Source organism: Bos indicus x Bos taurus, chromosome 18, assembly GCF_003369695.1.
Source record: "Bos indicus x Bos taurus breed Angus x Brahman F1 hybrid chromosome 18, Bos_hybrid_MaternalHap_v2.0, whole genome shotgun sequence".
In the NCBI taxonomy this organism is placed as follows: domain Eukaryota; kingdom Metazoa; phylum Chordata; class Mammalia; order Artiodactyla; family Bovidae; genus Bos; species Bos indicus x Bos taurus.
In genome coordinates this window covers 7,941,714-7,968,385 of record NC_040093.1, presented here as the reverse complement: position 1 = coordinate 7,968,385, position 26,672 = coordinate 7,941,714, and the positions used below count along the sequence as shown (strand labels likewise).

At 40.3% G+C, this 26,672-nt stretch overlaps 1 protein-coding gene and 1 pseudogene across 3 annotated transcripts in view; both read left to right on the top strand.

The window, feature by feature from the left end:
- LOC113875578 (zinc finger protein 432-like) overlaps nt 1-17,997 on the top strand; it is an 85,226-nt gene extending 67,229 nt beyond the window's left edge. For 2 of the 3 annotated variants that reach the window (XM_027514102.1, XM_027514101.1), the window contains exons 2-5: nt 10,420-10,627; nt 13,158-13,284; nt 13,775-13,870; nt 14,206-17,997. In XM_027514102.1, coding sequence (XP_027369903.1) covers nt 10,613-10,627; nt 13,158-13,284; nt 13,775-13,870; nt 14,206-15,722 — 1,755 coding nt within the window. In that variant the 5' untranslated portion in view covers nt 10,420-10,612 and the 3' untranslated portion in view covers nt 15,723-17,997. The remainder of the gene's footprint in view (nt 1-10,419; nt 10,628-13,157; nt 13,285-13,774; nt 13,871-14,205) is intronic. The other variant, XM_027514103.1, reaches the window with a different exon arrangement.
- Nucleotides 17,998-19,708: 1,711 nt separating this feature from the next.
- Nucleotides 19,709-20,264, top strand: LOC113875846 (annotated as a pseudogene).
- Nucleotides 20,265-26,672: the final 6,408 nt, after the last annotated feature.

Below are 26,672 nucleotides of genomic sequence, written 5' to 3'. Positions count from 1 at the left end.
TTAAGATAATGGGATTAGAACTAACAATAGAAAGGTCTTACCAGACTCTGCCATCATATACATTTTAAGATGACAGGATTAGTCAGAAGATTCTCAAGAAGGAGAAACATGTCCTCAAGCAGGATACATTGTTATGTTGACTAAGACAAAGCAATATAGAAAAAAAGCCTTTGTCCTTTTCTCCTCCTTCACAACTCCAGACCCCTGTCTCTTCCTCTGGGACCCCAGACTTCTTATCAACCTACCTAGGAATTGACTCTCATATGGATCCAAATTCCTTTATTTTTGATATAAATGTATGTTTGTTCCAGAAAACATTTGTTGAAAAGGCTTTTCTCCACTCTATTGTCTTTGCTCCTTTTTAAAAATGTCAGTTGGCCATATATATGTAGGTCTTTTCTGAACTCTATTCTGCTCCACTCATTTGTCTACATTGACATGGATATCACCCTGTCTTGACTACTGTTCAGTTCAGTTCAGTCGCTCAGTCGTGTCCGACTCTTTGTGACCCCATGAATTGCAGCACGCCAGGCCTCCCTGTCCATCACCAACGCCCAGAGTTCACCCAGACTCACGTCCATCGAGTTGGTGATGCCATCCAGCCATCTCATCCTCTGTCGCCCCCTTCTCCTCTTGCCCCCAATCCCTGCCAGCATCAGTCTTTTCCAATGAGTCAACTCTTCACATGAGGTGGCCAAAGTACTGGAGTTTCAGCTTCAGCATCATTCCTTCCAAAGAAATCCCAGGGCTGATCTCCTTCAGAATGGACTGGTTGGATCTCCTTGCAGTCCTAGGGACTCTCAAGAGTCTTCTCCAACACCACAGTTCAAAAGCATCAATTACTTCAGCGCTCAGCCTTCTTCACAGTCCAACTTTCACATCCATACATGACCACAGGAAAAACCATAGCCTTGACTAGATGAACCTTTGTTGGCAAAATAATGTCTCTGCTTTTGAATATGCTATCTAGGTTGGTCATAACTTTCCTTCCAAGGAGTAAGCGTCTTTTAATTTCATGGCTCCAGTCACCATCTACAGTGATTTTGGAGCCCCAAAAAATAAAGTCTGACACTGTTTCCCCATTTATTTCCCATGAAGTGATGGGACCGGATGCCATGATCTTCGTTTTCTGAATGTTGAGCTTTAAGCCAACTTTTGCACTCTCCACTTTCACTTTCATCAAGAGGCTTTTTAGTTCCTTTTCACTTTCTGCCATAAGGGTGGTGTCATCTGCATATCTGAGGTTATTGATATTTCTCCCAGCAATCTTGATTCCAGCTTGTGTTTCTTCCAGTCGAGCGTTTCTCATGATGTACCGTGCATATAAGTTAAATAAGTAGGGTGACAGTATACAGCCTTGAGGTACTCCTTTTCCTATTTGGAACCAGTCTGTTGTTCTATGTCCAGTTCTAACTGTTGCTTCCTGACTTGCATACAGATTTCTCAAGAGGAAGATCAGGTGGTCTGGTATTCCCATCTCTTTCAGAATTTTCCACAGTTTATTGTGACCCACACAGTCAAAGGCTTTGGCATAGTCAATAAAGCAGAAAGAGATGTTTTTCTGGAACTCCCTTGCTTTTTCCATGATTACTGTAGCTTGATATAAATTCTTGAAGTCAGGTAGTGTCAACCCACCAACTTTGTTCTTTTTCACAGGTTTTTTTTTTTTTTTTCTGTTCTAGACCTTTTACACTGCTATTTGTATTTAAAGATCAGGCTGTCAGTTTCTACAGAAAAACTTCTGAAATTATGACTAGATGGAATTGCATTTTTAAAAACTAAATGGCCTCATATAATGAACTGGGAAATATTCTCTTCAATTCTATTCACGAATGATCTATTGAATGTATATAATGCATTTCATATGTAAAATCAGTTATTGGAATTATTTTCCGTTTGAGACCATGATGAATAATGTTGCTACATACATTCAGGTACAAGTTGGAAATGTTTTCATTTCTGTTAGATTCCTCTGAGTGGAATGACTGGTTCCTAAGTATGTGTTTTACAGAGTTTCAAACGTGCCTATACCAGTTTACCATTATTGTATGAGTTCTAATTTCTCCTCATTCTCATCAGCATTTACAATTATTAGTCTTTCTATTATCATCTTTCTAGTTGGCATGTAGTAGAATTTCACCATCATCTTAGTTTCCCTAGTGACAAGTAACGTTGATCATCTTTTCATGTGTTTATAGACATTCATAGGTCTTCTTTAGTGTAATATCCAAGTCTTTTCCCTTTTTTTTGCATCCAAGAAAATGATTTAATTTTTCCATTTGGCCAAATCTTCTTTTGTGTTCTTCATTAGTATGTATTCTAAAGTTTTGTTCCTATTTTTCCACATTTATTACTTAGTATTGGTTAGTGTTAGATATTTTTAAGTGACATATTATCTACTTTCCACTCTTAATGATTCAGATCATATACATAACAACATCTAATGATTTCTGCATATTAAGTTTTTAATTCCAATGCCTTACCAAATTATAAAATCACTGCAAATGGTGACTGCAGCCATGAAATTAAAAGATGCTTACTCCTTGGAAGGAAAGTTATGACCAACCTAGATAGCATATTCAAAAGCAGAGACATTACTTTTCCAACAAAGGTCCGTCTAGTCAAGGCTATGGTTTTTCCTGTGGTCATGTATGGATGTGAAAGTTGGACTGTGAAGAAAGCTGAGCGCTGAAGAATTGATGCTTTTGAACTGTGGTGTTGGAGAAGACTCTTGAGAGTCCCTTGGACTGCAAGGGGATCCAACCAGTCCATTCTAAAGATCAGCCCTGGGTGTTCTTAGAAGGAATGATGCTAAAGCTGAAACTCCAGTACTTTTACTTTGGCCACCTAATGGGAAGATTTGACTCATTGGAAAAGATCTGATGCTGGCAGGGATTGGGGGCAGGAGGAGAAGGGGACGACAGAGGATGAGATGGCTGGATGGCATCACTGACTCGATGGACGTGAGTTTGAGTGAACTCTGGGAGTTGGTGATGGACAGGGAGGCCTGGCGTGCTGGGATTCATGGGGTCGCAAAGAGTCAGACACGACTGAGTGACTGAATTGAACTGATAGTAGTTACTCAGTTGATTTTCTTAGGTTTTCCATATATACAATTATATCATCTACCAATAGCAATATTTATTATACCCCAATTATTTCTTTTTTATCTAACATAGTCTATGGGTCCCAGAATATCAATCCCATAAATTCAGAGACTTTTGTTACTTTGTTATCTGCTTTGTTACAAAGAAGAAAATGAAATAGTGCTTGTCACAGAGTATATGCCCACTAAATATTTGAATTAAATGAACTCCAGTATAATGCTCAGTAACAGTACTGACAGTGGGCATCTGGTCTTGTTCCTGACTTCAGTGGGAATGTCTGATTCAAATGTATTATTTTTTCATGTTAAGTATCTGCCTATTCCTATTCTTTTGAGCATTTTTATCTGAAATGTTTTTTTAAAAAAATTATTTATTTTAATTGGAGGCTAATTACAATGTTGTGGTGGGTTTTGCCATACATTGATAGGAATCAGCCATGGGTGTACATGTGTCCCCCATCCTGAACCCACCTCCCTCCCCATCCCATGTCTGGGTTGTCCCAGTGCACCAGCCCTGAGCGCCCTATTTCATGCATCAAACTTGGACTGGTGATCTATTTCACATATGGTAATATACATGTTTCAATGCTATTCTCTCAAATATCCCACCCTCGCCTTCTCCCACAGAGTCCAAAAGTCTGTTCTTTATATCTGTATCTCTTTTGCTGTTTCGCATATAGGGTGGTCATTACCATCTTTCTAAATTTCATATATATGTGTTAATATACTGTATTGGTGTTTTTCTTTCTGACTGACTTCGCTCTGTATAATAGGCTCCAGTTTCATCCACCTCATTAGAACTGATTCAAATGCGTTCTTTTTAATAGCTGAGTAATATTCCATTATGTATTTGTATGTACCACAGCTTTCTTATCCACTCGTCTGCTGATGGACATCTAGGTTGCTTCCATGTCCTGCCTATTGTAAACAGTGCTGCGATGAACATTGGGGTACACTTGTCTCTTTCAATTCTGGTTTCCTTGGTGTGTATGCCCAGCAGTGGGATTGCTGGGTCATAAGGCAGTTCTATTTCCAGTTTTTTAAGGAATCTGCACACTGTTCTCCATAGTGGCTATACTAGTTTGCATTCCCACCAATAGTGTAAGAGGGTTCCCTTTTCTCCACACCCTCTCCAGCATTTATTGTTTGTAGACTTTTGATAACAGCCATTCTGACTGGTGTGAGATGGTACTTCATTGTGGTTTTGATTTGCATTTCTCTGGTAATGAGTGATGTTGAGCATCTTTTCAAGTGTTTGTTAGCCATCTGTATGTCTTCTTTGGAGAAATGTCTGTTTAGTTCTTTGACCTGTTTTTTGATTGGGTCATTTATTTTTCTAGTATTGAGCTGCATGAGCTGTTTGTGTATTTTTGGGATTCTTTGTCAGTTGCTTCATTTGCTATTTTTTCTCCCATTCTGAAGGCTGTCTTTTCACTTTGCTTATAGTTTCCTTAGTTGTGTAGTTTCCTTCTTTCAAGGAAACTATCCAAGTCTTTCCCCTTTTCTAAAAATGGGTTGTTTGGTTAACAAACTGAGTTTTTTGAGTTGTTTGGCTATTGTGCATAGAAGTCCTTTATCAGATAAATGGTTTGCAAATTTTCTTTCTCAACTTGTAGCCTACCTTTTCCTTTAGCTTTATAGTGTCTTTTGATGTGCAAAAGGTAATACAAGTCCAGTTTATCAGTTGTCTTCTTTTATGGTTTGCTGATATGGTGTTGTGTAAGACTTCTCTGCCTAATCCAAGGTCACGAGAAATTCCTCATGTATTTTCTGAAAACTGTGTGTATATAGATATAAATAGATAAGGATATGACTTTATATTTTAAGAGCAGTTTTAGATTCACAGTAACATTGAGTGGGAAGTGCAGTAGGGATACTGAGAGAGTCAATTCCTAGGCAGGTTGATAAGAAGTCCAGGGTTCCCCCACACACACACCCACTGACCCTGAGGAGGAGAAAGGGGTCTGGAGCTCTCAAGGAGTAAAGGACAAATGTTATTTTCTACATTGCTTTGTCTTAGTCAGTATAACAATGTATCTTGAGGGTATGTTTCTCCTTAAAAGAACCTTCTGACTAATCTTGTTATCTTAAGATGTATATTGTGGGAGTAGGTCTGGTGAGATCTTTCTATTGTTCTAATCTTGTTAATGTAAGATGTATGTTGTGGGAGTGGGTCTGGTGAAAGTATATAAGGCCTTAATAAGACTAGCTAGGGGCACTCTGCATCCCCCTTCGGGTGTGTATGTCTCTCCCTTTTCAGACTTGAATAAAACTGCTACACAAAAGCTCTTGAGTGATCAAGCCTGGTCCCTGATCCTGAAGCTAAATCTTCAGAGATCATGAATCTGACATCATTCACCTTAAGCTATGAATACCATACCTCTGTGCCCCAACATATGCAACCTTCCCCACTGTCAGCATCCTGCCCCAGAGTTGCCGGGGTCCAGCCCCGGCTGATCCAGGGTATTCGAAGGAGAGACGGCATAGGCGACCTATTTACTTAAGTATTTATCAAAGATATAAAGAGTAATAGAATGAGGATAGCTCAGTGAGGAAGTTCAGTGGAGAAAAGAGGCTGAGTAGCTTGGTTTACACGGGAGACCAATAAAACTTCAAGACAAGAAATTTGCACCACTTACGTAGGCCGCAGGCATCCTTCCCTTCTCCCGAAGGAGAGGAGACAGTGAGGCCTCCCGGGTCGGATCTTAGAAGCCCAGGCATAATTAGCAAGCATGGCGGGTTCTGTGCTCCAGATGGAGACTCAGCCAGAATGTGGGAGAGAGAGCGACATGGGGAGACCAAGTTTCGGTGAACAAGGCCCGCACTTTATTTTCCAAAGTAGTTTTTATACCTTAAGTTGTGCATAGAGGATAATGGGGGAAGGGGTGGAGTCATGCAGGGACAGCAGTTCCTGGTCCTAATCGAAGCCAGGCTTTCAAACTTATCATATGCAAAAGTTCAGGTGAATTACATCATCTTCTGACCAGAGGCCTGTTAACATTTTAAGAAACTTCTCTTTCTCCGAAGGTGATTATTCCAAAGTCAGGCACCAGCCTCCAAAAAAGCATTGGACAAAGCTGCATTCCTATAGGGCAAAGGTGAGGTGGGCTCAATCAAGAAAAGAATTAACTCAAGGGTCCAAGGTTACAAACATTGAGGCCACTATTTACATTTCTATACACCCATTATATCAATCAATACACTGCCAAGGACACAGTAGAATTTCTAATCAATCTTTTAACTACTCAAAGGAATCTGTGTTTAGACAGTTTAGAACATCTCCTGCCTCTCACAGTTGGGAGGCTCTGAACAATCTCATGTGGCTGGAAAAACCTATTCAGGCAGGCTAGAGGATTTCCAAAGGAGTTAGTAGGTTAAACACTGTCACACCCAGGAATTATTAACTGGAGCTGTAAGCTAACTCTTTTTTCAGAGAGAGGTAGTGGGGGACAGCCCCCCGTAAAGTCAGAGGTGTAGGTGAAAGCACAAAGCAGAAAGTAGGCAGACTCTGGTTTTGGGGGTATATGCTCGAGAATTTCCAGGGGGACTCCTGAGGCTCGATCCCACCTTTGCGTATGCCGAGCCGCCTTCCTCATGACCTTTGTCATGGGTGGAGCTCCTCAGGCTGGCTCCCGGCAGTGATAGAATTCCAGTTGAGCTATTCCAGATCCTGAAAGATGATGCTGTGGAAAGTGCTGCACTCAATATGCAATATGCCGGCTCCCGGCACAGAGTGGTGAATTTGTTACAGTCAGTTTATGTACTGACTCATTATCACTCAAAATAAATAACTCACATTAGGGTTCACTCTTGGTGTTATATGTGTTTGTGTCTTGGCAAATGTAAAACGACACGTGTCCACCCTTTAGTGTTATACAGAATAGTTGTACTGCTCTAAAAAAGCCCTCTGGATTCTGCTTGTTCATCCTACCTTCCCTCCAACTCTTGGCAACTACTGATCTTTTTACTGTCTCCTTAGCTTTGCCTTTTCCAGAATGTCATTTACAGTAGTTGGAATTGTATAGTGAATAGCCTTTTTACATTGGCTTCTTTCACTTAATAATAGGTATTTTAGCCTCCTCCTTGTTTTTTCATGGTTTGATAGCTGATTTCTTCTTAGTGCTGAATAATGTTCACTCATTGGATGGATAAGTTTGCGATATATACCTAAGATCAGGTTTCTGTCCAGACATACATTTTCAGAGTATATATACAGTTTTGTAGGAAACTGCCAAACTGTCTACCAGAGTGGCTGTAACATTTTGCCTTCCCATAAGCAATAAATCTGTTGCTTCATGTACTCTTCAGCATTTGGTGTAGTCATTATTTTGAATTTTGGTTATTCCAATAGGTAGGTAATGGTATCTCATTGTTCTTTAATTTGTTATTTCCTAATTACATATGATGTAGTTTCCCAATTACACATTTTCATTTGCTTATTTGCTATCTGTGTATCTTCTTTGGTAAGGTGTCAGTTCAGGTCTTTTGCCTGTATTTGTGTTTCCTTATTGTTGAGTTTTTAAGAGTTCTTTGTATATTTTGGATAGCAGTCCTTTATCAGATATATCTCTTGCAAATGTTTTCTCCAAGCCTGTGGCTTATTTCTCAATTTCTGGAAGTAGTTTGTATTTTTAGCGATTACATTTAAACTTATTGTCTATTATTATTTAACTGGAGTTGGATATTCAGTTGTTTCAGTATATTTGTTGGAAAGACCATCTTTTCCCTCATTGCTCTAATCTTGCACCTTCGTTGAAGATCATCTGACTGTGTTGTTGCTATCATTCAGAGGCTAAGAAGTGTCCAACTCTTTGCAACCCCATGGGCTATAGCCCACCAGATTCCTCTGTCCTCCAGTATCTCCTGGAGTTTGCTCACATTCATGTCCATTGAGTTGGTGATGCTGTCTAAACATCTTATCCTCTGTCACCCCCTACTCCTTTTGCCTTCAATCTTTCCTGGCATCAGGGTCTTTTCCAATGAGTCAGCTCTTCACATCAGGTGGCCAAAGTATTGGAGCTTCAGCAACAGTCCTTCCAATAAATATTCAGGGTCGATTTCCTTTAGGATTGACTGGTTTGATCTCCTTGCTGTCCAAGGGACTCTCAAAACAGTCTTTTCCAGCATCACAATTCATAAGTATCAGTTCTTTGGCACTCAGCATTCTTTAATTTATATAGGCTAACTCTCGCATCATTTCCTGGCTGCAGTCAGCACCTGCAGTGATTTTGGAGCCCAAGAAAAGAAAATCTGTCACCACTTCCACTTTCCCCCCCTTCTATTTGTAGTAAAGCGATGGGAGTGGGTGCCATGATCTTAGTTTTTTTAATTTTGAGTTTCAAGCCAGCTTTTTCACTCTTCTCTTTCACCCTCATCAAGAGGCTTTTTAGTTCCTTTTCCCTTTCTGCCATTAGAGTGATATCTGCATATCTGAGGTTGTTGATATATCTCTTAGTAATCTTGATTCCAGCTTGTGGTTCATCCAGCCTGGCATTCATTCAGTTCAGTTCAGTTCAGTCGCTCAGTCGTGTCTGACTCTTTGCGACCCCATGAACTGTGGCACGCCAGGCCTCCCTGTCCATCACCAACTCCCGGAGTCTACCCAAACCCACGCCCATCGAGTCGGTGATGCCATCCAACCATCTCATCCTCTGTTGCCCCCTTCTCCTCCTGCCCTCGATCTTTCCCAGCATCAGGGTCTTTTCCAATGAGTCAGCTCTTTGCATCAGGTGGCCAAAGTATTGGAGTTTCAGCTTCAGCATCCGTCCTTCCAATGAACATCCAGGGCTGATCTCCTTTAGGATGGACTGTTGGACCTCCTTGCAGTCCAAGGGACTCTCAAGAGTCTTCTCCAACACCACAGTTCAAAAGCATCAGTTCTGCTCTCAGCTTTCCTTATAGTCCAACTCACATCCATACATGACCACTGGTAAAACCATAGCTTTGATTAGATGGACCTTTGTTGGCAAAGTAATGTCTCTGCTTTTTAATATGCTGTCTAGGTTGGTCATAATTTTCCTTCCAAGGAGTAAGCGTCTTTTAATTTCATGGCTGCAGTCACCATCTGCAGTGGTTTTGGAGCGCAGAAAAATAAAGTCTGACACTGTTTCCACTGTTGCCCCATCTATTTGCCATGAAGTGATGGCACTGGATGCCATGATCTTAGTTTTCTGAATGTTGAGCTTTAAGGCAACTTTTTCACTCTCATCTTTCACTTTCATCAAGAGGCTCTTTGGTTCTTCTTCACTTTCTACCATAAGGTTGGTGTCATCTGCATATCTGAGGTTACTGATATTTCTCCCGGCAATCTTGATTCTAGCTTGTGCTTCCTCCAGCCCAGCATTTCTCATGATGTACGCTGCAAAGAAGTTAAATAGCAGGGTGACAATATACAGCCTTGATGTACTCCTTTCCGGATTTGGAACCAGTCTGTTGTTCCATGTTCAGTTCTAACTGTTGCTTCCTGACCTGCGTGCAGGTTTCTTAAGAGGCAGGTCAGGTGGTCTGGTATTCCCATCTCTTTCAGAATTTTCCAGTTTATTGTGATCCACACTGTCAAAGGCTTTGGCATAGTCAATAAAGCAGAAATAGATGTTTTTCTGGAATTATTACCATGGCTTTAAAGTAAACATTGAACTAGATTAGTATAAGCATTCACCATAATTAGCATAGCATATTCTAATTCACACCATAAGCATTCACCACATGATTAGCATAGACTGTATGGCCCTAGCCTCTCAGGTAAACAAAGCCATTCTTAATCAGGCCTGACATTCTGAAGGCTTAGAGGTTTCCTCCCAGGAACTAAGGGCAAAGCTCAACCTCTGTTGGGCAAGGTTAATCCTTTTAATACACAAAGAGAAGTAAGACAACCTTAAAGATCAACTTCATGGTATCCTCTTGAAACTGAGGTGTGTGTACCCACTGAGTATATAAAACTTTTTGAAGTGGTGCAAGGGTACACGTGCATTTCACAGATGGAGTATCCAGATTCTTGGAACCTTCCGTGTGTTCTCTTCCATAAACTTGATCTGCCCTGAGCTTTCATCAGGCTCTGAGGCATCATGCTCTGCCTATGCTTTCCCTCTTCCCCTTTAATATTCACGCCACTTCCTCTTTCCATAAGAAAGCCACACCTTTCACCCATTCCTAACCTTGTCTTATTGTATCAGAGTATGAAAGCCTCTAGGTAGCAAATAAAGGAACAGCTGGAAATACTGAGGTCCCTTTAAGGATAAATGCATATCCACAGTGACAGTGTTTGGGCCAAGAGGAAATGTACACTCAAAGTCAGTTTGCTTTTCGGCCCACAGGTCCAGGCTCTCCAGGAGAAAGAGTGATCAAGTCAAGGAATTAGGGAAGAAAGAGGAGGTTCTTGGAGTTGGATATCATCGTTCCAGGGGACATCTTTAAGTGAATGCCAAGATTTCTGTCTTTAAGAATGACACAGTAAATGCAGAAGAGACAGAAGTCAGAATCCATGTTACTATTTCCTGAGCACAGAAGATGATCAAGGCCCAGGTGATTTTTTGTTATATCTTTCCTTTATTGTCTAATAGATTTGTGGTAAGCTGAAAAAAATAATAGCTCAACTAAACAAAGTATTAATTGGGGATGATTGGGTTCTGGGGAGAAATTCATTTGGACTCTGAATTCAGAATCAGGACAAAGTGAATCAGGAATGTATTGTTCATAGGGATCACATCAGATGCCTAGTATTAGAAGAGAATGTGTGACTGTGGTGGAGCCTGTGGATTGCATCAGCTGTCACTTTTTATTATCTTAGCAGACATCACAACCAGAAAAACATGAAAAGCTCCATGATATGTGTTGACTATGAGGAGAGAGCAGATCAGCTCTCTGGGGGATTCAATGGTTTATGTCACTTAAGTATATGGAGTGATACTCCTAACAACATTGCTGACTCTGAGGGGCTCCTCCCTGGCCTGGTACCAATCATGCATGTAAAAGAAAGATGAATGCAGTTTACTGAAGAGCATTACCTATATAGGTATATAAAATTCCGTGAGTTTCATAATCATACTCAAGAAAGCAAGTTGTAAGATAAGTACTATGGATGTAATGAACAACATGATGGCTATAGCTAACACTGCTGTATGATATATAGGAAAGTGGTTAAGAGCAAATCCTGAGTTCTCATCACAGGGAGAAAAGCTTTTTCCTTTTCTTTTTGTTGTATCTACACGAGAAGATAGATGTTGACTGAACCTGTTGTGATAGTGATTTCACAATATATGTAAATCATATCATCATGCTTTACATCTTAAATTTATATGGTGATATATGTCAGTTATTTCTCAATAAAACAGTCATTGGAGTTTGATAGAAGTGAAATATTTAACCTTTGAAATGAGAAAATAACATAATCCAACCTATGTTTTGGTGAACAGTGGTGGAGATTCTGAGTTTGAGAAATAGATTCAGCGTGAAATATGCAAGCTTCACTGATAATAGCTCAGTACTCCTTGACCATGATCCAAGACTCAGCTGGGGATGGATACACTTTGAGTTCACTTACATAGTTACTGGCAGAATTCATTTCCAGAAATCAAATGAGAGCCTTAGATTCTATCTGTCTGCTCATGTAAGACCACTATGAGTTCCTTTTCACATGGGCCTCCCAACGTGCCATCTTGTTTCATCAAAGTCATCAACAGACAGATTCTGTGAGCAAGATGGAAATCATATATATAGCCTAATTTAAAAATGCATGTCTTGATTTTCCTGGTGGTTCAGAGGTTAAGACTCCACACTTCCATTGTAGGGGGGCATGGGTTCAAGCCCTGGTCAGGGAACTAAATCCCACATACCATGCAGACCAAAAAAATATATATATTAAAATTGGTATCACAGCATTTTTGCTGCATTTTGTTTTTTAGAAGCATTTCAGCCCATGCTCAAGGGAAGGGTACCTCGTAGGGGCGTGAATACCTAGTGTGTAGTAAGGAATTTGACTAACTTTTGTCCCTAATTTCTGGGAGGTAATCTCTAAAGCCTTGGAATTACCCATGTGTTAGGAGTGTCTTGTTTTTCATCCCAGACCACTGCAACCACACTTTATAGTTTATGTATGAGGTGACTCATGTGGGCCCTAGAGGATTTGTGCTAATAAGACAATTCAAGGCGAGGGCTGTCCATGCCCCAAAGACCAGCTGTGTGAATAGAGGGTTGTGGGGTTCAGCCATGTGGTCAGTGATTCAGTAAATCATACATATATAAGGGAGCCTCAATAAAAATTCTGGACACTGGACTTTAGGTGAGCTTTCTTGGTTAGCAGTACTCCTGAGTACTGTCATACAGTGTGGCTGGAAGGAGAGAATGCTGCCCAGGACTCTATGGAGTCCTGTGTTTCGGTACCAAGTGACTTCATGTCTGACTTTTTGGCACAAAAATCAGAACTTTGAAGATAATATTCTATGTTTTTTGAGTTCTGTTGTAGGTCATCTATCTTTTGTGTCTGGTTGCTTTTATAGTTCCCTTTTGTATTTGTGTATTATAGTTTTAGTCTGCTGTCCCTACCTAGAGATTTTCTGCTTGGAATTTGTTGGGATTCCTGAGCCTGGGGTTTGGAGAGTTTAATCAGTTTTGAAAATTTTCACCTTTAGATGTTGAGATACTGATTCATTACTATATTTTTTCTTTGTTTTTGTTTTCAAATCTTCCTAATCAACTTATTTTTTTTCTTTGCTGCAGATGTATCTTGTATAGTTTCTGCTATTTTTTACATGTATTAAAAACATTATCTTGTAAATTTCAGATGTGGAGTCTGTTCAGAGTTGATTCTTATATTGGCTGTGAAGTTTCATGGTAATGTAGGACTGTTTTATTTGTCCTGATGTCATTTGGATATTATGCAAATAGGTAGGTGCTAAAATGTATACATAGAAAGATAGGATTTTGTTTTTAACTGAAATGTATTTGAGAAAAGTATATTGATGCAGGAGGTATGGTGAAAATCAGAATAACTTCTCTCATGTTTCTTCCATATTGATGAAAGGAATTCACATCATACAGGACTTTATTATTACAGGAATTGCTGACACTGGAAGATGTGGCTGTGGAGTTCAACTGGGAGGAGTGGCAGCTCCTGGATTCTGCTCAGAGAGACCTATACTGGGATGTGATGTTGGAGAACTATAACAATTTGGTGTCACTGGGTAAGGATGACTCCCAGTGTCATTTATGAGTGTCGAGTCACTGGACTTTTCTCCATCACCTGATGAAAGCTTTGTAGTCCCTGTGGTCTTCCAAAGAGTTAGATGTTTTTGTTCCCTGTCTGGCTCCCAAGAGGTGTAATCTCCTGTACCCTGAAAGAGAACATTTGCTTTGCATACAAGAAATTTTGTTTCTAAAATGCAGTATTCGGCACAGGTGGAGGTAAGGGGAGAGGGAGGCTTAAGAGAAAGGGGGTATATATGTATCCACATAGGTGATTTCACGTTGTACTGCAGAAACTAACACAACATTGTAAAGCAATTATACTCCAATTAAAAAAGTAGAATCCAATAAAATGTGATATGCTTAATAGGAATCCAGTAAAGTTAAAAATTCAGTAAATGTTAAATAAATAAAATGCAGTATTTTCCCATCTTGACATACCATAACCCAGTTCTTGCATCTAAGTCTTTTATCATTTCTCATGATCAGGATATCAAGGTACCAAACCAGATATGCTTTCCAAGTTGGAACATGGAAGAGAACCATGCATAATAGAAAATGAAATGCGGAATAGAATTTGTCCAGGTAAGTGAGTTAGAATCAGCAATGGGAGTGACCAAGGAAGTCATATTCCAGTTTTTTCTAGAGAAGGAGTCACAGCTGTGAGGGTGACTGATGCTCAACAGCTGTTCCCCATATTCATCTATCCAGATGAGAACTCTTTCTGGGTATTTAGCTTTAAATATATTCCTTGTCTCTTTTTGGATCTGATATTCATTCACTTCCTCATACATCTTTATACTTTTATACTGGGATTACATGGTAGATAATAAAGAGCACCCCCACACACCATGTCATTTTTTAAGCCTTTCATCCCATACCAGTCTCATGAAATAATTTATCATTTCCTTTTTTCTTAGGAATCCGGAAAGGTGACAGTTATTTGCCAGAGCACTCTCGAAACCAAAGATTTCTGAAGAGCATGCAACAGTGCAATGAACAGAATGCATTTAGAAAGAGTGTTCATCTGAGCAAAACACATTTCACCCTAATTCAAGATCATATATTTAACTTACATAGAAAAGCTTTGGAATCAAGCTTAAGTTTAATTAACCAGAAGAGCAGCTATGGAATAAAGAACCCTGTGGAGTTTAATGGAGATGAGAAATCCTTTCTACATAGTGATTGTGGACAGTTGTATTCTGGAATTATATTTCCTGAAAGTACAGAACACATTAGTGCTCAATTCCAATTCCTTAAGCATCAGAGGACTCACAAAATAGAGAAATCTCTAGCCTGTGTTGAAAGTGAGAAGCCATGCAGCAGGAAATCTCAGCTTATTTCTCATGAGAGTGTTCATACTGGAGAGAAACCCAGTGGGGGTAATCCATGTGAGAAATCCTTCTCCAGAAATGTCACATTAACTAAACATCAGAAAACTCAAACACGAGACACACCCCACTTAACCAGTGAGCCCAGCAAAGGCTGTACTGTGAAGAGCAGCTCCCCTGTACATCACCAAACCTGCACAGGAGAGAAAGCCTATGTATGCAGTGAGTGTGGAAAAGGCTTCACCATGAAGCGCTATCTGATTGCACATCAGCAAACTCATAGTGGAGAGAAACCTTACGTATGTGGTGAATGTGGAAAAGGCTTCTCCGGGAAGAGTAATCTCACTGTGCATCAGCGCACCCACACGGGGGAGAAACCCTATGTATGCAGTGAGTGTGGGAAAGGCTTCACCATGAAGCGCTATCTTGCTGTACACCAGCGAACTCATACTGGAGAGAGGCCATATTTGTGCAGTGAATGTGGGAAAGATTTCGCTGTGAAGAGTAATCTCACGGTACACCTGCGATCTCACACAGGGGAGAAATCTTACATATGTGGTGAATGTGGGAAAGGCTTCACTGTAAAGAGTAATCTCATGGTACACCAGCAAACTCACACGGGAGAGAAATCTTACCGGTGTAACGAATGCGGGAAAGGCTTCACCACAAAGCTCACTCTCATTATACACCAACGAACTCACACAGGAGAGAAACCCTATGAGTGCAATGAGTGTGGTAAAGCCTTCAGTCAGAAGATATGCCTCATACAACATGAGAGGTGTCACACGGGAAAGACTCCCTTTGTATGTACTGAGTGTGGAAAATCCTATTCCCACAAGTATGGTCTCATTACCCATCAGAGAATTCACATAGGAGAGAAACCCTATGAGTGTGATGAATGTGGAAAAGCCTTCACCACAAAGTCAGTACTCAATGTCCATCAAAGGACTCACACAGGAGAGAGACCATATGGGTGCAGTGATTGTGAGAAAGCCTTCTCCCACTTGTCAAATCTTGTGAAACATAAGAAAATGCACATCAGAGAAATGGGTAGATCCAGTCAAGTTGGAAATGCCTTTAACAGAGTCCCAGATCATTTTTTATGAGTGAACCAAAGCCCCGTTAATGCAATGATTGGGGAAATGCCTTCTGTGACAGCTAAGACTTTAAGCATCAGTGCTTCTAGCAGAGCAGAATGTAGTCATGGGATGACCTGTTGTTATCAGATGGGGGACCATGAGGAGATGAAAGGGTTTGCCCCAGAGATAAATCCAGTGAATATCGTGAATGCAATAGTGCCTTAATGATCCTACCTCACATTTTCTGTTAGTGAAAACATGTTGGAAAAGCCCTTGATACGTTCAGGGTGGAGATGCCTTGGGAAAAACTTTCTGGCTTCATTATATGTCTGAAAAGTATATATTCCGTATACACTTGGACAAATTTTGTGAATGCAGAGACTAGAAAAGTCATCAGTGGGAAGATAGACTTTATTATCAGGGATTGTTGTTGATCATCAGTGAACTCATTGTAGAAGTATGATTTAGAAAAGAAAAAAGAAATACGATGACCATGGGAATGTCTTTACCCAGAAAGAAGACCTCAGTGAGTGTCAGAGGTCACACTGGAGAAATATTTTTAAGAGGACAGTATATATGGCAAGATTTCAGTGAAGCATTCTGCTTCATCATTTGTCAGGGAATCACATAGAAATTAAAACTTTTAGGAACATGCTAAAGGTAGAGTACCTTTAGTTAAATATCAGTGGGCTTACAAAGGAATGAATTTTTATGAAAATAATAAATGTTTGAGTGCTTTTTGTTACAAATGTAACCTCATCAGACATCAGATGATGCACCTGAGTCTTGTTTCTGATTTCCTTGTGAATAATTCCATAATTTTGTGTGTGTGTGTTTTTAAATGTGGACCATCTCCCAACTCTAGTTGAATTTGCTACAGTATTGCTTGTTTTTTTGCAAGGGATGTGAGATCTTAGCTCCCAAATCAGGTATCAAACCCACACCCCCTGCATTGGAAGGCAAAGTCTTAACCACTGAACCACCAGGGAAGTTCCAGTAATTCCATAGTTTTAAATAAAAGTTGTTTGCTTTTATCATTGTTACTGCAAGTGTTTTAAAAAGGAAATGGAATAGGTACATACATTTGCAGCTTGCTTAACTAAGTTTATAAATAAAACCAAATATTTTATAAAACCACCTTCAAAGTTGTTTTTATAAAATGGATAACTTGAGATCATTTTTAACTTATAAGAAAATGCAAAAGTAGTCCAGAAAATTCCCTTGTATCCCTTATATAACTTATCCCCATAAAAACATTTTATGTAACCATTAACTCTTAACCTTTGGAATTTAGATTTCCCTAGATTTTTTACATGAATTTTTAAATAGTTTTTTTTGGAATTCTAAGCTGCTTTATTACATTCATAGATTTTGTGTAACTGCTATCTCCAGAATGTAAAACTTTAATCAACACAGACACCCTCAAGCTACCTTTTTATGGTCACTCCTTCTATCCAAACCTACCTCTGGCAACTATGTGTCAGTTTTCCATCAATATAATTTTGTCATTTATGAAATTAATTTTTATAACCGGATTTTAAACATTATGTTGTATTTATTGATACAAATTTATAATTTTTTATTAATAAGGGCCATGTAATCTGTTTTTGTCCCTCAGGAAATTGCTCTTAAGACTTTTTTGAGTTGAATTGCTTTATTTTTATTACTGAGTAGTCTACATTATTGGATGTACCAGTTTGTTTATCCATTCACTCTTCAGATAAGTTTGTATTGTTTCCTGGTTTCAACTTTTATAAAGAAAGGTGCTATACATCTGCATCCAGGGTTTTGGATGGACATAAATTTTCATTCCTCTGTAATATATATTCAGGTGTATGATTATTGGGACATAAAGAAAGTTGTGTTTAGCTTTAAAAGAAACTACCAAACTCACTTCGAGAGTGACTTTACCGTTTTACATTCTCACCAGCAGTGTATGATATCCACTTGTTCCACATCCTCTCTGGCATTTGGTATTTTAAGTGTATTTTAGTCATTCTGCTAGCAACACATGATTCAATTGTTCATCCTTACCAGCACTTGGTATTGTGATATGTTACATTACCCATTCTATTAGGTTTGTAGTCATATCTGATCTTGAGCTTGCATTTCCCTCATAGCTAATGATTTTCAATCCTGTTATTATTATTGGACTTATAAGGACGTTTGTACCGTTTGACGACCTTCACCATTTCTGCCCTCCCACCCTTCTTTCAGCTTCTGGCACACAGTCTGTTATTATTTATAAGTTTGGGTTTTTTTTTGGGGGGGGGGGTTTCTACAAATAAAAGAGATCATAGAATATTCAGCTTTCTTAGCTTGATTTATTTCACTTAATATCCCTCATGGTTGCAAATGGAAAGATTTCCTCCTTTTTATGGTTGAATTTCTTTATCCATTCATCTGACAATGAACACTTAAGACTGTTTCCATGTCATGGCTGTTGTAAATAACACTGCCCTGAACACTGATTGTAACAACATATCTTTTCAAGTTAGAGTTCTTATTTTTTTCCAGATATATACCCAAATTGCTAAATCTTATGGTACTCCTATTTTTCATTTTTTGAGGAACCTGTGTACTGTTTTCCTTAGTATCTGTACCAATCACGAGCTTCTTCATTCTTTTTATGTCTATAGTGTTTATGAAGATCCATCCCATGATTTATTTAACCCATCACCTACTAATGTACACTTCTATTGGTTTTAGTTACCTTTGACTGCATTGCAAATCTACCTCCCTAAAAATATCTAAAGACAGCAAACATTAATTATTAATTCTCTAGTACGTGGATTGAGAGTTAAATTGTCTAGTGTGGGCTGTCCTGACTGGTGGCTACATGATCTAGATGGCTTTTTTCCACATATCTGGAAATATCATCCCTGGAATGGGTGGGGTGACTTTTCACATAGTATCTCATCCTGTGCCTAGCCTGGGCTCTATTACAATGTGTTAGGAGAGCTCCAAGAGAGTAGAACATGCTTCAGTGAGCAAGTCTTTCTTCCCTCTGCATCAAGCTTGCTATTGTCCCATCGGACATATTCATCAGAGTCATGCTGGGGCACTATCCAAAGGTGTGAATGCAGAGATACAAGAGTAAGTTTATGTAATGATCACAAGATTTCTTACTTCCTTAAAATTGTCAAAATTGATGCCATAAATATCCTTGTGCATGTTTGTTCTCACAACGATAATTTCTGAATTTCTGTTGATTGGTGCCTTTAGAAGAATGAAAGATTTAAACTGAGCAATTGCAAGTTGTACTCCAAAAACATTTTATTAATTTTTACACTCTAGATTCAGTCCTGCCCCCCTGAAAAGCACACTGAACATGATCCCTAAAATTTATTGGAGTGGTTTTTTTTGGTAGCGTGGGGTCTTAGTTGTGGCACATGAGGTCTTTTAGTTGTAGCATGCCAACTCTTTAGTTGCATTATGTGGTATTGAGTTCCCTGTCCAGGGATTGAATCATGGGTACCTGCATTGGGAGAACAGAGTCTTAAACACTGGACCATCAGGTAAGTCCCTGGTAAGCATTTTTTGAACTAGAACTATGACAAACTTGATAACATCATCTCAATTCATTCAAGGCTGTGGATGTTGGACACCTCTGTTAATTACTATGCTAATGAGAAAAATGAGAGGCTAAGGAGAATCAGTTCAGTTCAGTTGCTCAGTCGTGTTTGATTCTGTTACCCCGTGGACTGCAGCACCCCAGGCCTCCCTGTCCATCACCAACTCCCAGAATTTACTCAAACCCATGTCCATTGAGTCGGTGATGCTATCCAACCATCTCATCCTCTGTCATCCTCTTCTCCTGCCTTCAATCTTTCCCAGCATCAGGGTCTTTACAAATGAGTCAGCTCTTCGCATCAGGTGGTCAAAGTTTAGCAGTTTCAGTTTCGACATCAGTCTTTCCAATGAGGATCCAGGACTGATTTCCTTTAGGATGGACTGGTTGGATCTCACAGAAGAGAAACCTTACATATTCAGTGAATGTGGAAAAGGCTTCAGTGAGATGTCTTATTGCACGCCGTTGAACTCATACACGAGAAACCCTTTATATGCAGTGAATGTGGGAAAGGTTCACCTTGAAGAACAGTCTGAGCACACATCAGCAAACTCACAGAGAAGAGAAACTATATATGTGCAGTCAATGTGGGAAAGGCTTTTCAACGAAGCACTGCCTCATCATACATCAGCAAACTCATACAGGAGAGAAACCCTATGTGTGTAGTGTCTGGAAAAGGCTTCACTACGAAGGGTGATCTTGTACATCAGTGCATTCATACTACTGAGAAACCATTTACATGCAGTGATTGTGGGAAAGGCTTTACTGTGAAGAGCCAACTGATTGTACATGAGTGAACTCATACAGGGGAGAAATCCTACGTATGCAGTGAATGCAGAAATGCTTCTCCAGCCAAAGCCCACCTCATCAGACATCAATGAACTCACACTGGAGAGGAACCCTATATATGCAGTGATTGTGGAAAAGGCTTTGTTCAGAAAGGCAGTCTCCTTGTGCATGAACGAACTCACTGTAGAGAAACCCAATATATGCAGTAAATGTGTGGCAAAGGCTTATTCTCAAAAAGGAAGCTTAATGCACACCTGCGAACTCATACTGGAGAGAAACCATATATATGTAATGAACATGGCAAGGGCTTAGATTTCCCTGGTGGCTCAGGAAGTAAAGCGTCTGCCTACAACGCAGGAGACCCGGGTTCAATTCCTGGGTTGGGAAGATCTCCTGGAGAAGGAAATGGCAACCAACTCCAATATTCTTGCCTGGACAATCCCATGGACGGAGGAGCCTGGTAGGCTACAGTTCATGGGGTCACAAAGAGTCGGACACGACTGAGCGACTTCACTTTCTGTAAGGAGTACTCTAGATATGTATCAGCAGATTTGCACTGGACAGAAACTATACAAATGCAGCGAGTGTGGTAAAGCATTTTGGAAGAAGACATGCCGGATAGAACATCAGAGATTTTACTCAGGAAATGCTTCTTTGCACGTACTGAATGTGGAAAATTCTCTTTACACAAAAATGATCTCATCACCTGTTAGAGAATTCACATGGGAAAGAGGCCATATGAATGCTGTGAATATGGGAAAGTCTTTACCACAAAGTCAGGATTCAAGGTTTATCAATGAAACATACCAGAGAGGGGCCCTGTGGATGCAGCAAATGTGGGAAGGCTTTTGCCCACTTGTTAATCCATGTTAAACATAAATGAAATCACAGGTAGTCTCTTTGGGGAAGTGTGTAACAAGTTGCAGACCCTCAAGAAATAGTATGCAGAGAAGAATTGCAATGCAAAGAATGTGGTATTATCTTTAGTGATTACAGCATATTTTATATTGATGGAAAAATGTACGAAACAACTCAGGTAAAACCAGCCTTCTTCAGCGTTACTGGTTGGGGCATAGACTTGGATTACCATGATAGTGAATGGCTTGCCTTGGAAACGAACAGAGATCATTCTGTCTTTTTTGAGATTGCATCCAAATACTGCATTTCGGACTCTTTTGTTGACCATGATGGCTACTCCATTTCTTCTAAGGGATTCCTGCTCACAGTAGTAGATATAATGGTCATCTGAGTTAAATTCACCCATTCCAGTCCATCTTAGTTCGCTGATTCCTAGAATGTCAACGTTCACTCTTGCCATCTCCTGTTTGACCACTTCCAATTTGCCTTGATTCATGGACCTAACATTTCAGGTTCCTATGCAATATTGCTCTTTACAGCATCAGACCTTGCTTCTATCACCAGTTACATCCACATTGTGGATATTGGGTATTGTTTTTGCTTTGGCTCCATCCCTGCATTCTTTCTGGAGTAGCATACCTACTGATCACCAGTAGCATATTGGGCACCTACTGACCTGGGGAGTGCATCTTTCAGTGTCCTATCTTTTTGCCTTTTCTTACTGTTCATGGGGTTCTCAAAGCAAGAATACTGAAGTGGTTTGCCATTCCCTTCTCCAGTGGACCACATTCTGTCAGACCTCTCCACCATGACCCATCCGTCTTGGGTGGCCCAAAACAGCATGGCTTAGTTTCATTGAGTTAGACAAGGCTGTGGTCCGTGTGATCAGATTAGCTAGTTTTCTGTGATTGTGGTTTCGGTCTGTCTGCCCTCTGATGCCCTCTTTCAGTGCCTACCGTCTTACTTGGGTTTCTCTTATCTTGGATGTGGGATATCTCTTTACGACTGCTCCAGCAAAGCACAGCCTCTGCTCCTTACTTGGACATGGGGTATCTCCTCTCAGACGCTGCCCCTGACCTTGGATGTGGGATAGCTCCTCTCGGCTGCACTTAAGTTGAACAGTTCTATGAAGACCTACAAACCTTTCTAGAACTAACACCCCAAAAAGATGTCCTTTTCATTATAGGGGACTAGAATGCAAAAGTAGGAAGTCAAGAAACACCTGGAGTAACAGGCAAATTTGGCCTTGGAGTATGGAATAAAGCAGGGCAAAGGCTAACAGAGTTCTGCCAAGAGAAGGCACTTGTCATAGCAAACACCCTCTTTCAACAACACAAGAGAAGACTACACATGGACATCACCAGATGGTCGACACCGAAATCAGATTGATTATATTCTTTGCAGCCAAAGATGGAGAAGCTCTATACAGTCAGCAAAAACAAGACCAAGATCTGTGGCTCAGATCATGAACTCCTTATTGCCAAATCCAGACTGAAATTGAAGAAAGTGGAGAAAACCACTAGACCATTCAGGTATGACCTAAATCAAATCTCTTATGACTATACAGTGGAAGTGAGAAATAGATTCAAGGGACTAGATCTGATAGAGTGCCTGATGAACTATGGACGGAGGTACATGACACTGTACAGGAGACAGGAATCAAGACCATCCCCAAGAAAAAGAAATGCAAAAAAGCAAAATGGCTGTCTGAGGAGGCCTTACAAATAGCTGTGAAAAGCAAAGGAGAAAAGGAAAGATATACCCATTTGAATGCAGAGTTCCAAAGAATAGCAAGGAGAGATAAGAAAGCCTTCTTCAGTAATCAATGCAAAGAAATAGAGGAAAACAATAGAATGGGAAAGACTAGAGATCTCTTCAAGAAAATTAGAGATACCAAGGGAACATTTCATGCAAAGATGGGATCAATAAAGGACAGAAATGGTAGGGACCTAACAGAAGCAGAAGATAGTAAGAGGTGGCAAGAATACACAGAAGAACTGTACAAAAAAGATCTTCATGACCCAGATAATCACGATGGTGTGATGACTGACCTAGAGCCAGACATCCTGGAATGTGAAGTCAAGTGGGCCTTAGAAAGCATCACTACGAACAAAGCTAGTGGAGGTGATGGAATTCCAGTTGGGCTATTTCAAATCCTGAAAGATGATGCTGTGAAAGTGCTGCACTCAATATACCAGCAAATTTGGAAAACTCAGCAGTGGCCACAGGACTGGAAAAGTTCAGTCCAATCCCAAAGAAAAGCAATGCCAAAGAATGCTCAAACTACTGCACAATTGCACGCATCTCACAGGCTAGTAAAGTGATTCTTAAAATTCTCCAAGCCAGACTTCAGCAATACATGAACCGTGAACTTCCTGATGTTCAAGCTGGTTTTGGGAAAGGCAGAGGAACCAGAGATCAAATTGCCAACATCCGCTGTATCATTGAAAAAGCAAGAGAGTTCCAGAAAAACATCTATTTCTGCTTAATTGACTATGCCAAAGCCTTTGAAGTGTGGGTCACAATAAACTGTGGAAAATTCTGAAAGAGATGGGCATACCAGATCACCTGACCTGCCTCTTGAGAAACCTATATGCAGGTCAGGAAGCAACAGTTAGAACTGGACATGGAACAACAGACTGGTTCCAAATAGGAAAAGGAGTATGTCAAGGCTGTATATTGTCACCCTGCTTATTTAACTTCTATGCAGAGTACATCATGAGACACGCTGGGCTGGAGGAAGCACAAGCTGGAATCAAGATTGCCAGGAGAAATATCAATAACCTCAGATATGCAGATGACACCACTCTTATGGCAGAAAGTGAAGAGGAACTAAAAAGCCTCTTGATGAAGGTGAAAGAGGAGAGTGAAAAAGTTGGCTTAAGGCTCAACATTCAGAAAACTAAGATCATGGCATCTGGTTCCATCACTTCATGGGAAATAGATGGGGAAACAGTGGAAACAGTGGCTGACTTTATTTGTTTGGGCTCCAAAATCACTGCAGATGGTGATTTCAGCCACGAAATTAAAAGATGCTTACTTCTTGGAAGGAAAGTTATGATCAACCTAGACAGCATATTCAAAAGCAGAGACATTACTTTGTCAACGAAGGTCCATCTAGTGAAGGCTATGGTTTTTCCAGTGGTCATGTATGGATGTGAGAGTTGGACTGTGAAGAAAGCTGAGCGCCGAAGAATTGATGCTTTTGAACTGTGGTGTTGGAGAAGACTCTTGAGAGTCCCTTGGACTGCAAGGAGAGCCAACCAGTCCATCCTAAAGGAGATCAGTCCTGTGTGTTCATTGGAAGGACTGATGTTGAAGCTGAAACTCCAATACTTTGGCCATCTGATGCGAAGAGCTGACTCATTGGAAAAGACCCCGATGCTGGGAAAGATTGAGGGCAGAAGGAGAAGGGGATGACAGAGGATGAGATGGTTGGATGGCATCACCGACTCAATGGACATGGGTTTGGGTCGACTCCAGGAGTTTGTGATGGACAGGGAGGCCTGGCGTGCTGTGGTTCATGGGGTTGCAAAGAGTTGGACACGGCTTAGCAACTGAACTGAACTGAAAACCAGCCTTGGTGAAAATATTTTAGGACATTTTATGTCCAAAAAATATACTGAGATAAAACCTATGTAGTGTGAAAGTCTAGGAAAGCCTTCAGTGGGAATAGACCAGATCATATGTGGTCATTATGAATCACAGGTGAGTGAATATTTCTATAATTAGAAATTAATAGAAATACAACTGTGGGGAAGCCTTTGCCCAGAAATAACATTTCAACAGATGTCAGTTAACTCTGGAGAAATACTTTACTATGGCGATAAATATGGCAAGATTTGAGTAATATTACCGCATACTTTGTCAGGAAATCTGGGCAGAAACCCATTCAATATCGTGGGCTTTAACAAAATATCTGGTAACAGTGAAGGAAAGTAGCCGTGGGGAAAGGATAAAGAAGAGCATTATGTCATAAGTCTAAACTTAAGGGATGATACACCTCACAAGCCCCGAGAGAAAGGATAATTTCAACCATATTTCTAGTTGCCTTGTCACTGATCTTATACATTTTAAGTAGTAGTAGTGTTGTCACTGCTGCCGCTGCTAAGTCGCTTCAGTCGTGTCCGACTCTGTGCGACCCCATAGACGGCAGCCCACCAGGCTTCCCCGTCCCTGGGATTCTCCAGGCAAGAACACTGGAGTGGGGCGCCATTTCCTTCTCCAATGCATGGAAGTGAAAAGTCAAAGTGAAGTCGCTCAGTCGTGTCCCAGATTGAATTTTAATGTATACAGTGCAGGAGTGTTCAATGACCATTTTATTATTTAACTTTTGCATTTCTTTGGTTCTAAGTTTGTGTTATTTCAAAGTATTTGAAGTACTTCAAAATGAAACACTGTATTAATTTCATAAGTACTACTCCATGTATTTGGATGTACTTAGCTAAATTTATATGTAGCATTTGGGGGGTTATAAAATTAATATAAATGTGATATTTTTATAATTTTGAATTTTGAAATAAGTTTAGAATTACAAAAACTGAAATATTCCAGAGATTTTCTAAATGCTTTTCAGCCCACTCTTCCCAAAGCTAAAATGTTATATAAGCACACAGTTAACCATAAACAGAGGAAACTGAAATTGTTACAGTTCTATTAACTACAATTGGGTTGATCACGCCAGTTTTACCATGCACTCAGTTTTGTTTGATTTTTATATATCACTTCAAGAAACAGTCATATATGTAGGTTCATATAACCAACAGTAAAAATTCAGAATGCTTTGTCAACACAAACTCCCTCATTTTACATGCTCATAGTCACAACCTTTCCCTGACCCTAACCCTTGGCATCACAGATCTTTTTGCGGCTATATTTTTTCACTTAGAGAATATTAGAAAAATAGAATTGTTTAGCATATATCCTTTTGAGTTTGACCTTGTGAAATAATAGAAAATTGACTTGCTGGTCTGTGCTACCAGTTCCTGGCACAGAGCTCCGGAACCCTTGTAAATTCTACATAATGAGAGCATCTGGAATGTCTCTTATGCTATTGATGTGGCTGTGGGTGGGCTCCTGGATGGGGGCTGGTCACCAGAAAGATCAAGCCATGATTAGAAGTTTGGAATTTTCAGCCCACTTCCCATCCTCCAGAGAGCAGAGAAGGACTAAAAACGGAGTTACTAATTGATCATGCCTATGTAAGGAAGACTCCTGGCTGCTGCTGCTGCTGCTAAGTCGCTTCAGTCGTGTCCAACTCTGTGCGACCCCATAGATGGCAGCCCACCAGGCTCCCCCATCCCTGGGATTCTCTAGCAAGAATACTGGAGTGGGTTGCCATTTCCTTCTCCAAAGCATGAAAGTGAAAAGTCAAAGTGAAGTCGCTCAGTCATGTCCAACTCTTAGCGACCCCATGGACTGCAGCCTACCAGGCTCCTCTGTCCATGGGATTTTCCAGGCAAGAGTACTGGAGCGGGGTGCCATTGCCTTCTCCAAGGAAGCCTCCGTAAAGTTCCAATAGTGTGTGCTTTGGAGAGCTTCTAGATGGATGAACACATACAGGCCTGGGGAGAGGAACACGCCACAGTGTAGGAGCAGAAGCTACTGTGCTCGAGACCCTCCCAGTCCTGTTTTTCTCTTCATTTGGTCATTCATAAGCTTTTCAGCAAGCTGTGCCATGCTAAGTCGCTTCAGTCATGTCTGACTCTTTGCAACCCCCTGGAGTGTCCCAAAGTTCGTGGACTCCACTGACAGGCTGG